The 15,490-nt window shown below is 44.6% G+C and overlaps 1 protein-coding gene across 2 annotated transcripts in view; it reads right to left on the reverse strand.

The window, feature by feature from the left end:
• arhgef1b (Rho guanine nucleotide exchange factor (GEF) 1b) overlaps positions 1-15,490 on the reverse strand; it is a 155,108-nt gene that overhangs the window by 19,144 nt on the left and 120,474 nt on the right. For both annotated transcript variants that reach the window (XM_061915057.1, XM_061915056.1), the window contains exons 19-23: positions 11,791-11,891; positions 10,030-10,104; positions 9,852-9,927; positions 3,066-3,233; positions 1,046-1,133 (exon numbers count right to left, since the gene is read on the reverse strand). In XM_061915057.1, coding sequence (XP_061771041.1) covers positions 1,046-1,133; positions 3,066-3,233; positions 9,852-9,927; positions 10,030-10,104; positions 11,791-11,891 — 508 coding nt within the window. The remainder of the gene's footprint in view (positions 1-1,045; positions 1,134-3,065; positions 3,234-9,851; positions 9,928-10,029; positions 10,105-11,790; positions 11,892-15,490) is intronic.

Below are 15,490 nucleotides of genomic sequence, written 5' to 3' on the forward strand. Positions count from 1 at the left end.
GTTCTTCCGAGGATGTCGTAGTCGTAATGATTTGTGCAGTCCTTTGAGACATTTGTGATTCGGGGCTATATAAATAAACATTGATTGATTGAAAGGGTGGAATGCCATCTCCGGGTTGGGGAGGAGACCCTGCCCCAAGTGGAGGAGTTCAAGTACCTCGGAGTCTTGTTCACAAGTGAGGGAAGAGTGGATCGTGAGATCGACAGGCGGATCGGTGCGGCGTCTTCAGTAATGCGAACGTTGTATCAATCCATTGTGGGGAAGAAGGAGCTGAGCCGGAAGGCAAAGCTCTTAATTTACCGGTCGATCTACGTTCCCATCCTCACCTATGGTCATGAGCTTTGGGTCATGACCGAAAGGATAAGATCACGGGTACAAGCGGCCGAAGTTAGTTTGGGTCTCTCCCTTAGAGATAGGGTGAGAAGCTCTGTCATCCGGGAGGAACTCAAAGTAAAGCCGCTGCCAGATGAGGTGGTTCGGGCATCTGGTCAGGATGCCACCCGAACGCCTCCCTAGGGAGGTGTTTAGGGCACGTCCAACCGGTAGGAGGCCACGGGGAAGACCCAGGACACGTTGGGAAGACTATGTCTCCCGGCTGGCCTGGGAACGCCTCGGGATCCCCCGGGAAGAGCTAGACGAAGTGGCTGGGGAGAGGGAAGTCTGGGCTTCCCTGCTTAGGCTGTTGCCCCCGCGACCCGACCTCGGATAAGCGGAAGATGACCGATGGATGATTGATTTATTTATTTTGACATAATAAGTGTTTGGAATGTATGATAATACATTTGTTGCAATATTGCATCATAATTAAATTGAAAAGATATGTAATTTAATGCAGTACATATAGTTTTTCTGTCAAAATGGAAATATATTTAGTATGAGAAGACTTTATTGACACATTATTTACAGGCCACATAAATGTATGTGGTGGCTACTAGGCCTTGAATTTGACACTTGTGGTCTTTATTGTTGAATAACGTTTTATAATGGTGGCTAATTATTTTTACATTTATTATTTCCCATTGCAGAAATTGCTTCACACACTCACAATTTCCTCTCGCCAAAGGACTGAGCAACCAGCTCATAGATCTGAGCGCCGCTGTCCCAGGTGAAGATCACGTAAAAGGCCTTTCGATCTGAAAGGCGACAAACAAGAGAGTGTTGTTAGGATGTCACGCTGCAAAAACTGAAATCTAAGTAAGATGAAATATGTGAAGTGTGTGAATTATATTTATATAGCGCTTTTCTCTAGTGACTCAAAGCGCTTTACATAGTGAAACCCAATATCTAATTTTTACATTTAAAGCAGTGTGGGTGGCACTGGGAGCAGGTGGGTAAAGTGTCTTGCCCAAGGACACAACGGCAGTGACTAGGATGGCGGAAGCGGGAATTGAACCTGCAACCCTCAAGTTGCTGGCACGGCCGCTCTACCAACCGAACTTATCTCAAATAAGGCTGATATTTGCCTATTTTCTGTCTGATAGGATCATTCTTCTCACTAAGCAGATTTTATATTAGAGTCTTTTACTTGTTTTAAGAGATTTGGTCCTAGTGAAGTGAAGTGAATTATATTTATATAGCGCTTTTTCTCTAGTGACTCAAAGCGCTTTACATAGTGAAACCCAATATCTAATTTTTACATTTAAACCAGCGTGGGTGGCACTGGGAGCAGGTGGGTAACGTGTCTTGCCCAAGGACACAACGGCAGTGACTAGGATGGCGGAAGCGGGGATCGAACCTGCAACCCTCAAGTTGCTGGCACGGCCGCTCTACCAACCGAGCTATACCGCCTAAATGATCTCAGTAAGATATTACAGCTTGTTGCTGAGATTTTAGGACCTATATTGAGTGAAACATGCTTGAAACTAGTTGGGAAAGGTGGCAATAACTACTGATAAAGTTGAGGAATGCTCATCAAACACTTATTTGGAACATCCCACAGGTGTGCAGGCTAATTGGGAACAGGTGGGTGTCATGATTGGGTATAAAAACAGCTTCCATGAAATGCTCAGTCTTTCACAAGAAAGGATGGGGCGAGGTACACCCCTTTGTCCACAACTGCGTGAGAAAATAGTCAAACAGTTTAAGAACAACCTTTCTCAAAGTGCAATTGCAAGGAATTTAGGGATTTCAACATCTACACTCCATAATATCTTTAAAAGGTTCAGAGAATCTGGAGAAATCACTCCATGTAAGCGGCATGGCCGGAAACCAACATTGAATGACCGTGACCTTCGATCCCTCAGACGGCACTGTATCAAAAACCGACATCAATCTCTAAAGGATATCACCACATGGGCTCAGGAACACTTCAGAAAACCACTGTCACTAAATACAGTTTGTCGCTACATCTGTAAGTGCAAGTTAAAGCTCTACTATGCAAAGCGAAAGCCATTTATCAACAACATCCAGAAATGCCTCTGGCGTCTCTGGGCCCGAGATCATCTAAGGTGGACTGATGCAAAGTGGAAAAGTGTTCTGTGGTCTGACGAGTCCACATTTCAAATTGTTTTTGGAAATATTCGACATTGTGTCATCCGGACCAAAGGGGAAGCGAACCATCCAGACTGTTATCGACGCAAAGTTGAAAAGCCAGCGTGTGTGATGGTATGGGGGTGTATTAGTGCCCAAGGCATGGGTAACTTCCACATCTGTGAAGGCACCACTAATGCTGAAAGGTACATACAGGTTTTGGAACAACATATGCTGCCATTTATGCGCAGTCTTTTTCATGGACGCCCCTGCTTATTTCAGCAAGACAATACTGCCATAATTTAAGAATATTCTTCAACATATTGAGAAAAAAGGTCTCATATTTGTTTTTTCTACCAAGAAAAGTGCACTTATTTGTGATAATATACTTATTTTAAGGTATTTTGGGTTCATTGAGGTCAGTTAAATGTACTTGTTTTGAAAAGTCTTGACAAGCTCAATTTTCTTGTTCTATTGCCAGATCATTTTGCTTCGTTCAAATAAAATTCCCCCTAATTTTTGTATTTTTTTCTTCTTGTTTTTGCACAATGACTTCTTACAGCGAACTCGTGCAGGTGTGCATGTGAGAGACAAACCTGTGGCCACCTCGCGTAGGAAAACCGAGTCCAGTTTTATGATGGGGCTCAGCATCTGCTTGCCCTCCTGGATGGCGATGGTGCTTTTGCTCTGACACTTCAGGACCATCTTGTCGTCCTGCTTCTGCAGGAGCACCAGCAGGTCTCCCAGCAGGACACAATGGACCTCTGGCAGGGACGCAAGGACACAAGAAAACAGTGAATACTACAACTATGATGATAGGATTTATTTTGTCCGGACGCAAGCCAATAAAAGCCAACAACAAATCATAACAAAGAGACTTAGGGCCTGATTTAATAAGATTCAAATACCACGCTAAACAGCATGTGCAATCTATAAAATAGCGTGTACTACTAGTGGGCGTGTTGTGTGTGTTTTACTGAAATTGCGTGTGCAATTATAAAGTGGAGTAGACAGGCCTTATTTGAATGAGGATTTTGCGTGTGCTACACTCTTAACGTTCATGATATCAAGCTCCTCCTCCTTGTGGCGTTTTGCCATGTTTTCAAACAAGCAGGAAACATTTACCACTTTTTATGGGCATTTTATAAGCAGTCCTGCAGTGCATCTGGAGTGAAGTGAATTATATTTATATAGCGCTTTTCTCAAGTGACTCAAAGCGCTTTTTTACATAGTGAAACCCAATATCTAAGTTACATTTAAACCAGTGTGGGTGGCACTGGGAGCAGGTGGGTAAAGTGTCTTGCCCAAGGACACAACGGCAGTGACTAGGATGGCACAAGCGGGAATCGAACCTGCAACCCTCAAGTTGCTGGCACGGCCACTCTACCAACCGAGCTATACCGCCCCCCATTGTTTTACTCTTCAATGTGCGCTCATCAAAGAAAGGCAGACCTTACTCTGCTCAAGACACAATAAAATGCACTTAAATTTAAAAAAATATATATATATACTCTAAGTGGAAAAAAAATGAACATGAATACAAAAATTACTAAAGGACACCAACACGCATCAATTGAACTTGTTTTGATCTGCCCCTAAAGCCATTCAGCAGCTATGAAATTATAAAAGTATGTTGCTGAATAAATAAATGTCCATTTGTGACCATCCAAAATAGGGGTCCCCAACTTTCTGACTTAGGGGGCCGCGTCACTGCAAAAAGTGAAATCTAAGTAAGATGAAATATCTCAAATAAGGCTGATATTTGCTTATTTTATGTCTGATAAGATCATTCTTCTCACTAAGAAGATTGTTTTAAGTGTTTTGGTCCTCAATGATCTCAGTAAGATATTACAGCTTGTAGCTGAGATTTGATGACCTATAATGAGTAAAACACGCTTGAAACTATTTTTGTCCAAATGTCCAAAAACACACCCAGCAACGGTGCACAAGAAGGCGTCAAAAGTCCCAATTTTGTCCAAAATACCTCCCCAGTTCTTGTCCAACGAGTCCCGCCGCCGGCCGCATAGGTCCTGGGGTGCAAAAAATGTCCAAAATGCACCCGGCAATTAATCAAAATTTAGAATTTACTACAAGCCTCCTCTCTGAGCTGCTACCTTACCGTGGTAGAGGAGTTTGCGTGTCCCAATGATCCTAGGAGCTATGTTGTCTGGGGGTTTTCATGCCCCCTGGTAGGGTCTCCCAAGACAAACAGGTCCTAGGTGAGTGATCAGACAAAGAGCAGCTCAAAGACTTCTATGGAATTACAACGAAATGAACCCAGATTTCCCTCGCCCGGACGTGGGTCACCGGGGCCCCGCTCTGGAGCCAGGCCCGGAGTTGGGGCACGATGGCGAGCGCCTGGTGGTCGGGCCTGTTCCCATGGGGCCCGGCCGGGCACAGCCCGAAGAGGCAACGTGGGTCATCCCTCCAATGGGCTCACCACTCATAGGAGGGGCCATAGAGGTCGGGTGCATTGTGAGCTGGGCGGCAGCCGAAGGCAGGGCACTTGGTGGTCCGATCCTCGGCTACAGAAGCTAGCTCTTGGGACGTGGAACGTCACCTCACTGGGGGGAAAGGAGCCTGAGCTAGTGCGCGAGGTAGAGAAGTTCCGGCTGGATATAGTCGGACTCACCTCGACGCACAGCAAGGGCTCTGGAACCAGTTCTCTCGAGAGGGACTGGACCCTCTTCCACTCTGGCGTTGCCGGCAGTGAGAGGCGACGGGCTGGGGTGGCAATTCTGGTTGCCCCCCGGCTCAAAGCCTGTACGTTTGAGTTCAACCCAGTGGACGAGAGGGTAGCTTCCCTTCGCCTTCGGGTGGGGGGACGGGTCCTGACTGTTGTTTGTGCTTACGCACCAAACAGCAGTTCAGAGTACCCACCCTTTTTGGGTACACTCGAGGGAGTACTGGAAAGTGCTCCTCCGGGTGATTCCCTTGTCCTACTGGGAGACTTCAACGCTCATGTTGGCAACGACAGTGAAACCTGGAGAGGCGTGATTGGGAAGAATGGTCGCCCGGATCTAAACCCGAGTGGTGTTTTGTTATTGGACTTTTGTGCTCGTCACGGATTGTCCATAACAAACACCATGTTCAAACATAAGGGTGTCCATATGTGCACTTGGCACCAGGACACCCTAGGCCGCAGTTCCATGATCGACTTTGTAGTTGTGTCATCGGATTTGCGGCCTCATGTTTTGGACACTCGGGTGAAGAGAGGGGCGGAGCTTTCTACCGATCACCACCTGGTGGTGAGTTGGCTGCGATGGTGGGGGAGGATGCCGGACAGACCTGGCAGGCCCAAGCGCATTGTGAGGGTCTGCTGGGAACGTCTGGCAGAGTCTCCTGTCAGAGAGAGTTTCAATTCACACCTCCGGGAGAACTTTGAACATGTCACGAGGGAGGTGCGGGACATTGAGTCCGAGTGGACCATGTTCCGAACCTCTATTGTCGAGGCGGCTGATTGGAGCTGTGGCCGCAAGGTTGTTGGTGCCTGTCGTGGCGGTAATCCCAGAACCCGTTGGTGGACACCAGCAGTGAGGGATGCCGTCAAGCTGAAGAAGGAGTCCTATCGGGTTCTTTTGGCTCATAGGACTCCGGAGGCAGTGGACGGGTACCGACGGGCCAAGCGGTGTGCAGCTTTAGCGGTCGCGGAGGCAAAAACTCGGACATGGGAAGAGTTCGGGGAAGCCATGGAAAACGACTTCCGGACGGTTTCGAAGCGATTCTGGACCACCATACGGCGCCTCAGGAAGGGGAAGCAGTGCACTATCAACACCGTGTATGGTGCGGATGGTGTTCTGCTGACTTCGACTGCGGATGTTGTGGATCGGTGGAGGGAATACTTCGAAGACCTCCTCAATCCCACCAACACGTCTTTCTTTGAGGAAGCGGTGCCTGGGGAATCTGTAGTGGACTCTCCTATTTCTGGGGCTGAGGTCGCTGAGGTAGTTAAAAAGCTCCTCGGCGGCAAGGCCCCGGGGGTGGATGAGATCCGCCCGGAGTTCCTTAAGGCTCTGGATGCTGTGGGGCTGTCTTGGTTGACAAGACTCTGCAGCATCGCGTGGACATCGGGGGCGGTACCTCTGGATTGGCAGACCGGGGTGGTGGTCCCTCTCTTTAAGAAGGGGGACCGGAGGGTGTGTTCCAACTATCGTGGGATCACACTCCTCAGCCTTCCCGGTAAGGTTTATTCAGGTGTACTGGAGAGGAGGCTTCGCCGGATAGTCGAACCTCGGATTCAGGAGGAACAGTGTGGTTTTCGTCCTGGTCGTGGAACTGTGGACCAGCTCTATACTCTCGGCAGGGTTCTTGAGGGTGCATGGGAGTTTGCCCAACCAGTCTACATGTGCTTTGTGGACTTGGAGAAGGCATTCGACCGTGTCCCTCGGGAAGTCCTGTGGGGAGTGCTCAGAGAGTATGGGGTATCGGAATGTCTTATTGTGGCAGTCCGCTCCCTGTATGATCAGTGTCAGAGCTTGGTCCGCATTGCTGGCAGTAAGTCGGACACGTTTCCAGTGAAGGTTGGACTCCGCCAAGGCTGTCCTTTGTCACCGATTCTGTTCATAACTTTTATGGACAGAATTTCTAGGCGCAGTCAAGGCGTTGAGGGGTTCCGGTTTGGTGGCCACGGGATTAGGTCTCTGCTTTTTGCAGATGATGTAGTCCTGATGGCTTCATCTGGCCGGGATCTTCAGCTCTCACTGGATCGGTTCGCAGCCGAGTGTGAAGCGACCGGAATGAGAATCAGCACCTCCAAGTCCGAGTCCATGGTTCTCGCCCGGAAAAGGGTGGAGTGCCATCTCCGGGTTGGGGAGGAGACCCTGCCCCAAGTGGAGGAGTTCAAGTACCTAGGAGTCTTGTTCACGAGTGGGGGAAGAGTGGATCGTGAGATCGACAGGCGGATCGGTGCGGCGTCTTCAGTAATGCGGACGTTGTATCGATCCGTTGTGGTGAAGAAGGAGCTGAGCCGGAAGGCAAAGCTCTCAATTTACCGGTCGATCTACGTTCCCATCCTCACCTATGGTCATGAGCTTTGGGTCATGACCGAAAGGATAAGATCACGGGTACAGGCGGCCGAAATGAGTTTCCTCCGCCGGGTGGCGGGTCTCTCCCTTAGAGATAGGGTGAGAAGCTCTGCCATCCGGGAGGAGCTCAACGTAAAGCCGCTGCTCCTCCACATCGAGAGGAGCCAGATGAGGTGGTTCGGGCATCTGGTCAGGATGCCACCCGAACGCCTCCCTAGGGATGTGTTTAGGGCACGTCCAGCTGGTAGGAGGCCACGGGGAAGACCCAGGACACGTTGGAAAGACTATGTCTCCCGGCTGGCCTGGGAACGCCTCGGGATCCCCCGGGAAGAGCTAGACGAAGTGGCTGGAGATAGGGAAGTCTGGGCTTCCCTGCTTAGGCTGCTGCCCCCGCGACCCGACCTCGGATAAGCGGAAGATGATGGATGGATGGATGGATACAAGTGAAGTGAAGTGAATTACATTTATAGAGCGCTTTTTCTCTAGTGACTCAAAGCGCTTTACATAGTGAAACCCAATATCTAAGTTACATTTAAAGCAGTGTGGGTGGCACTGGGAGCAGGTGGGTAAAGTGTCTTGCCCAAGGACACAACCGCAATGGCTAGGATGGCGGAAGCAGGAATTGAACCTGCAACCCTCAAGTTGCTAGCACGGCCACTCTACCAACCGAGCTAAGATGTGGGCATACTTGCCAACCTTGAGACCTCCGATTTCAGGAATGGGGGGGGGCGTGGTCGGGGGTTGGGCGAGGGGCGTTGTTGGGGGCGTGGTTAAGAGGGGAGGAGTATATTTACAGCTATCCATCCATCCATTTCCGACCGCTTATTCCCTTTGGGGTGGCAGGGGGTGCTGGTGTCTATCTCGGCTACAATCGGGCGGAAGGCGGGGTACACCCTGGACAAGTCGCCATTTCATCGCAGTATGTGTAGAAATCTTTATTAATAATTGAATCACTTTAGTTATTTTTATATCTTTTTTTCCAAATAGTTCAAGAAAGACCACTACAAATGAGCAATATTTTGCACTGTTATACAATTTTATAAATCAGAAACTGATGACATAGTGCTGTATTTTACTTCATCTGTTTTTTTTCCAACCAAAAATGCCTTGCTCTGATTAGGGGTTACTTGAATTAAAAAAATATTCACAGGGGGTACATCTCTGAAAAAAGGTTGAGAACCACTTCTCTAAAAGACGTAGATTTTATCGTCACATATGCATGCAGAGTAGATGGCAGTATTGTCCTCTTTAAGAGTGTCACAACATTGCTGTTTACGGCAGACAAACTGCTTTACGGTAGACAAAAACGTGACTGCTGTTGTTGTGTGTTGTTACCGCGCTGGGAGGACGTTAATACAACTGCCTAACAATAAACCCACATAAGAAACCAAGAACTCACCTTCAATCATTCTACAGTTATAACGCCATTGGGCAGGCAAGCTGTTTATATAGTGGGAAAGCGGACGTGATGGAGCTGGAAGGGGCGTGGCCTCCAGCTCCACCTGAATTTCGGGAGCTTTTCGGGAGAAAATTTGTCCCGGGAGGTTTTCGGGAGAGGCGCTGAATTTCGGGAATCTCCCGGAAAATCAGGGAGGGTTGGCAAGTATGGCTGTGGGCCACACATGGCCTCCGGGGCACGCTTTTGACACCCCTGCTATAGATAGTAAAAAATAAAATCTGATAAATCTATGGGTAAAAAGCAGAGCCTAACACTCTCGCTCTCTCTGTCTCTGCCCCTCCCTCACCAATGATGCTGTGTTCACAATTTGTTTTGTTTTTAACCCCTTCTTAACCCTGAACGTACATTGAAAATACACGCAACCCTAACTCAAAATGCTTTACATTTGAGGCATTTAAGAAACTCCACCCGGACAGCCCGGTGAAAGAGGACATATGCGGTGAAAAGAGGAGGTATGGTCAGTCTATCGTAGCCCGGTCGCTGCTAGCATGCTGTGTGTTTTTCCTCGGTGTGCATTGTTTACACTACTTAATATGTCCGTGTGGAAACTCGTTCGGTACACCTCCGAACCGAACCGAAAACCCCGTACCGAAACGGTTCAATACAAATACACGTACCGTTACACCCCTAGCAAGGCCATAAAGATCATACATATTTTCCGATCACATAGCGGAGACCTGTTGAAACTGACAAACTATTAACAAAAGTGCCAAAAATATTTTGGATCACCATATTTGTGTATAATGTACTTTGCCATTCACCATCCTTCAACAAAGTATTCATGGGAATCAGGTATGAATTGGTTCCACAATCCTGCTAACTGCATGTGCCATGTTGACTCTTCTGTGACAAACTATTAAATCAACAAAGTTTGTATAAACTTTACAGAGCTCATTTACCGAAAGCCTTCTCCTTGGTGACCTTCCAAGTCAGAGGACCTTCAAACAGCATTTTCTTCTGTGTCAGGTCGATGTTCTACGAAAGACAGAAGGAGGATAAGGAACAGAACATCCCTGGTAATAATGATAACAATAATTATAGAAGAGATGATTTATTTGTATGTAAGCATAAGGTTACCTTGTATTCTGTATAAAGATCATTACTGGGCTTTAGTCCCGATGTGTCCAGTTTACGCTGGTATTCCTTTAGTATCTACACAAAGAAGGATTAGTACATGTTTTTCTCACAAAACCTTGAACTATATCAAAGCACATCGTTTTAAGCAAATACATAAACCATGACCAGTGAAGTTAGCACTTTGTGTCAATCGTAAATAAAAACAGAACACAATGATTTGCAAATACTTTTCAACTTATATTCAATTTAATAGACTGCAAGGACAAGATACTTAACGTTCAAACAGGAAAACGTTATTTTTTGCAAACATTAGCTCATTTGGAATTTGATGCCTGCAACATGTTTCAAACAAGCTAGCACAAGTGGCAAAAAAGACTGATAAAGTTGAGGAATGCTCATCAAACACTTATTTTGGAACATCCCACAGGTTAACAGGCTAATTGAGAACAGGTGGGTGCCATGATTGGGTATAAAAGCAGCTTACATGAAATGCTCAGTCATTCACAAAAAAGGACGGGGTGAGGGTCACCACTTTGTGAACAAATGCGTGCGCAATTTATTAAACAGTTTAAGAACAACATTTCTCAACCAGCTATTGCAAGGAATTTAGGGATTTCACCATCTACTATCCGTAATATCATCAAAAGGTTCAGAGAATCTGGAGAAATCCCTGCACGTAAGCGATGATATTACGTACTTTCGATCCCTTAGGAAAGCAACATCAGTGCGTGAAGGATATCACCACATGGGCTCAGGAAAACTTAAAAAAAAAAAAACACCGTCAGTAACTACAGATGGTCCCCAAATCTGTAAGTGCAAGTTAAAACTCTACTATGTAAAGCGAAAGCCATTTATCAACAACACCCAGAAACGCAGCTGGCTTCGCTGGGCCCGAGCTTTTCTAAGATGGACTGATGCAAAGTGGAAAAGTATTCTGTGGTTTGTCGGGTCCACATTTCAAATTGTATTTGGAAACTGTGGACTTTCTGTCCTCCGGAACAAAGAAGAAAAGAACCATCCGGATTGTTACAGGCACAAAGTTGAAAAGCCAGCATCGGTAATAATAACAATAATAATGGATTAGATTTATATTGCGCTTTTCTATTGTTAGATACTCAAAACGCTCACAGAGAAGTTGGAACCCATCATTCATTCACACCTGGTAGTGGTAAGCTACATCTGTAGCCACAGCTGCCCCTTGCCTCCGACCACCACCAATCAATCATTCATCATTCATTCACCGGTGTGAGCGGCACCGGGGGCAAGGGTGAAGTGTCCTGCCCAAGGACACAACGGCAGCACTTTTTTGGATGTCAATAGGTGGGCAGCGAACCTGCAACCTCAGGTTTCTGGCACGGCCGCTCTACCCACTACGCCATGCCGCCCCCGGTGATGGTATGGGGGTGCATTAGTGCCCGAGGAATGGGTAACTTACACATCTGTGAAGGCACCATTAATGCTGAAAGGTCCATACAGGTTTTGGAGCAACATATGTTGCCATCCAAGCAACGTTATCATGGACGCCCCTGCTTATTTCAGCAAGACACTGCCAAGCCAAGTGTTACAACAATGCGTTGCTGCCATTAATTACTAAATTAATGAATATTTGCAGAAAATATATATGTTTCTCAGGTGGAACATTAAGTATCTTGTCTTTAGAGTCTATTCAATTGAATATAAGTAGAAAAGGACTCTGTTTTTATTGACGGAATACACAACATGCCAACTTCACTGGTTTGGGGTTTCGTACATATTTCTCACCAGAAGGTTCTCCATATCTTTGACCTCGTCATTGACATGGTTGAGGATCTTTCTGCAGCACTCGGCACTCTGATGGACCCGCTCCTTCTCATTCAGATCCTCTGTGGGGAAGAACAATGAGAAATCCTTGAGAGAAGCGGCCATTATGTTGTTCTGTGGTATTATGTAGCACGGGGACTATGTGCACTAACTTCATTTCATGCTTTTGTTTGTATTATACGTAAGGGTTTTTATTCATACCTTATTATTCTATTCAGTATATTACTGAGTACTCTATGTGCTGTGCTGCTATTGCCACTGTCCTCAATACCAGTGATTTCCAAACGGGGGGAATACAGGCTTCATCAATCATCAATCAATCATTGTTTACTTATATAGCCCTAAATCACTAGTGTCTCAAAGGGCTGCACAAACCACTACGACATCCTCGGTAGGCCCACATAAGGGCAAGGAAAACTCACATGGTGGTACGCCAAAGAATCATTGGTTCAGTGTTTTATTTTCCTATATTCAAACACAGTGTTACTGTTCAAACTGTGTGCAATGTTACAGCGGACAAAAATATGAAGTATACTTGTTGAATAAAACCTCAAAATCAGGGGAGTCAAACTCAAATACAGAGTGGGCCAAAATTTAAAACTGAACGAAGCCGGGGGCCAAGGTTTTTGATTGATACTTTTATTAGTAGATTGCACAGTACAGTACATATTCCGTACAATTGACCACTAAATGGTAACACCCCAATAAGTTTTTCAACTTGTTTAAGTCGGGATCCACTTTCATCAACCTCCCCTAGTTTTTAATGCAATATGGGCTTAAACAAATATGAGACCTTTTTTCTAAATATGTTGAAGAATATTCTTAAATTATGATTTGATTGATTGATTGATTGATACTTTTATTAGTAGATTGCACAGTACAGTACATATTCCGTACAATTGACCACTAAATGGTAACACCCCAATACGTTTTTCAACTTGTTTAAGTCGGGGTCCACGTTAATCAATTCATGGTACAAATTAGGGATGCACCGTTTAATCGGTAACCGAATATGGCAAAAAAAGCCACATTCGGCCTTCGGTGGAATGAGTTAAAAACAAGGCCGAATAGTGGCGTGTGACGCAATTTTTTGACGCGGTGACGCAATCAACCAACGTGCAGTGTTAAATTTAAATTGTTTTATACATAGTTAGTTTCCTTCTTTTTTATTCTGAAGCGGAAGTACTGTTATTGACAAATCTGTTCTGGCCTGGGATATGTTGTGTACCTGTATAAGTGTATGAGGTTACAAGCACACACTTATTGAGATTTAGTGGGGCCTCTGTTTACATTATTAGCCTGTTGTGTAGGCTACCTGTATAAGTGTATGAGGTTACAAGCACACACTTATTGAGATTTAGTGGGGCCTCTGTTTACACTATTAGCCTGTTGTGTAGGCTACCTGTATAAGTGTATGAGGTTACAAGCACACACTTAATTGAGATTTACTTGAGCCTTCTGTTTACATTATTAGCATATCTACTGTGGCTAAGCAGACTTTGGCCAAAAGGACAATAATTCATTTGTTGTGGGTTTATCCACTTTAATGCACTTTATTTTTTTTTGGAATGCATGTTTTGTTTGAAGGCCTAATATAAATGAAAAACTGTGCTTTTTTTGAAAAGCAAAGGCTAGTGGAATATTTAAAAATGTCAATATTCAATAAAAATTTACTTTATTTGAAAAACATGTCTAAATATGTATTCTAGGCTATTTATGCAATATAAAAAAGTTGTGAAAAACTGCATTTATTATTCGGTCTTTGGTATTCGGCATTCGGCCAAGCGCTCAAATTTTATTCGGTTTCGGCCACAAATTTTCATTTCGGTGCATCCCTAGTACAAATATATACTATCAACATAATACAGTCATCACACAAGTTAATCATCATAGTATATACATTGAATTTTTTACATTATTTACAATCCGGGGGGTGGGATGAGGAGCTTTGGTTGATATCAGTACTTCAGTCATCAACAATTGCATCAACAGAGAAATGTGGACATTGAAACAGTGTAGGTCTTATTTAGTAGGATATGTACAGCCAGCAGAGAACATAGTGAGTTCACATACCATAAGAATAAGTATATACATTAGAAGTACATTTGAGTTGTTTATAATCCGGGGAGATGGGATGTGAATGGAGGAGGGTATTAGTAAAGTGTTGAAGTTGCCTGGAGGTGTTGTTTAAGAGCGCTTTTGAAGGAATTAACCTTTTAATAGGGACCCGAACAAGTTTTGCATTGAACATTGAACAAGCGAGGCTTATATAACTTTATAGTGCCAAGCAAAATGGAGTTTTAAATAATAACAATAATAATTGAAAAATATCAATGGCATATCAAATAAAATGATAGTTAAATTCGAATGCCTCTTTATTATTTGCAGCCCTCTGACGTAAAGATCCAAATAAACTTTTTCAACAGGCTAATAATAAATTAGAAAATAAAATAATAATGAATGAATCAAACATTCAAGCCTTGAAGAAGCAAAAAAAAAAGTGCATGAATAAAACGTTAATTATTGCTCAGTTTAATACACTGATTTGCTTTAACACTGAATATGGAACAAGCAACGCGTATAGAACTTAAAAGTGCAAAATCAACATTCAAAAAAGAAACGAAAAAATATCAATGGCATATTAAAGAAAATTTAAATAAAAAAAAATGAATGCCTCTTTTCTATTTGCAGCCTTCTGAGGTAAATATCAACATTATTTTTTTCCACAGGCTGATACATTTGAAAATAAAATTGTTGTTTTGTTGGTAGCGGGTGGTGTATTTTGTGGTGTCCCTGAAGAGTTAGTGCTGCAAGGGGTTCTGTTGTGTTTGTGTTGTGTTACGGTGCGGATGTTCTTCCGAAATGTTTGGTGTGGGTTCACAGTGTGGCGCATATTTGTAACAGTGTTAAAAGTTGTTTATACGGCCACCCTCAGTGTGACCTGTATGGCTGTTGACCAAGTATGCTTTGCATTCACTTGTGTGTGCGAAAAGCCGCATGTATTACGTGACTCGGCCGGCACGCTGTTTGTAAGGAGGAAAAGCGGACGTGATGACAGGTTGTAGAGAACGCTAAAGGCACGCCCCCAATATAGTTGTCTGGGTGGAAATCGGGAGAAATTCGGGAGAATGGTTGCCCGGGAGATTTTCGAGAGGGGCACTGAAAAAACAGGAGTCTACCGGGAAATTTGGGAGGGTTGGGAAGTATGAGTATTAGCTATGAATGCGGTGTTACAGCGGCACCGTCACTGGGGGCCAGCTCTAATGTTAATTTGACACTGCCTCAAGGGCCAGATGAAATTACACCAAATTTGGCCCGCGGGCCAGAGTTTGACACCCATGCTCTAAATGTTTTAATGAATACGATATGCTACTGTATTTCAATGATAGTCATTATGGTGGTACTTGGAGAGCCAAGGTTTTTCTAAGGTGGTGAAAAAAGCTAGAGAACCATTCCGAGCACTAAATTTTGACTTAGACTTAGAAAAACTTTAATGATCCACAAGGGAAATTGTTCAGCACAGTTTCTCAGTTACAATGATGAAAAGTGTAAGGATGGAAAGGACAATGCAGGTGTAAATAGACTAGATATAGCAATATAAAATATAACATATATGCGGATATATACAATGTATACTTAATATGTGTGCAGTATATTATAT

Source organism: Nerophis ophidion, linkage group LG11 (genome assembly GCF_033978795.1).
Source record: "Nerophis ophidion isolate RoL-2023_Sa linkage group LG11, RoL_Noph_v1.0, whole genome shotgun sequence".
NCBI lineage: Eukaryota > Metazoa > Chordata > Actinopteri > Syngnathiformes > Syngnathidae > Nerophis > Nerophis ophidion.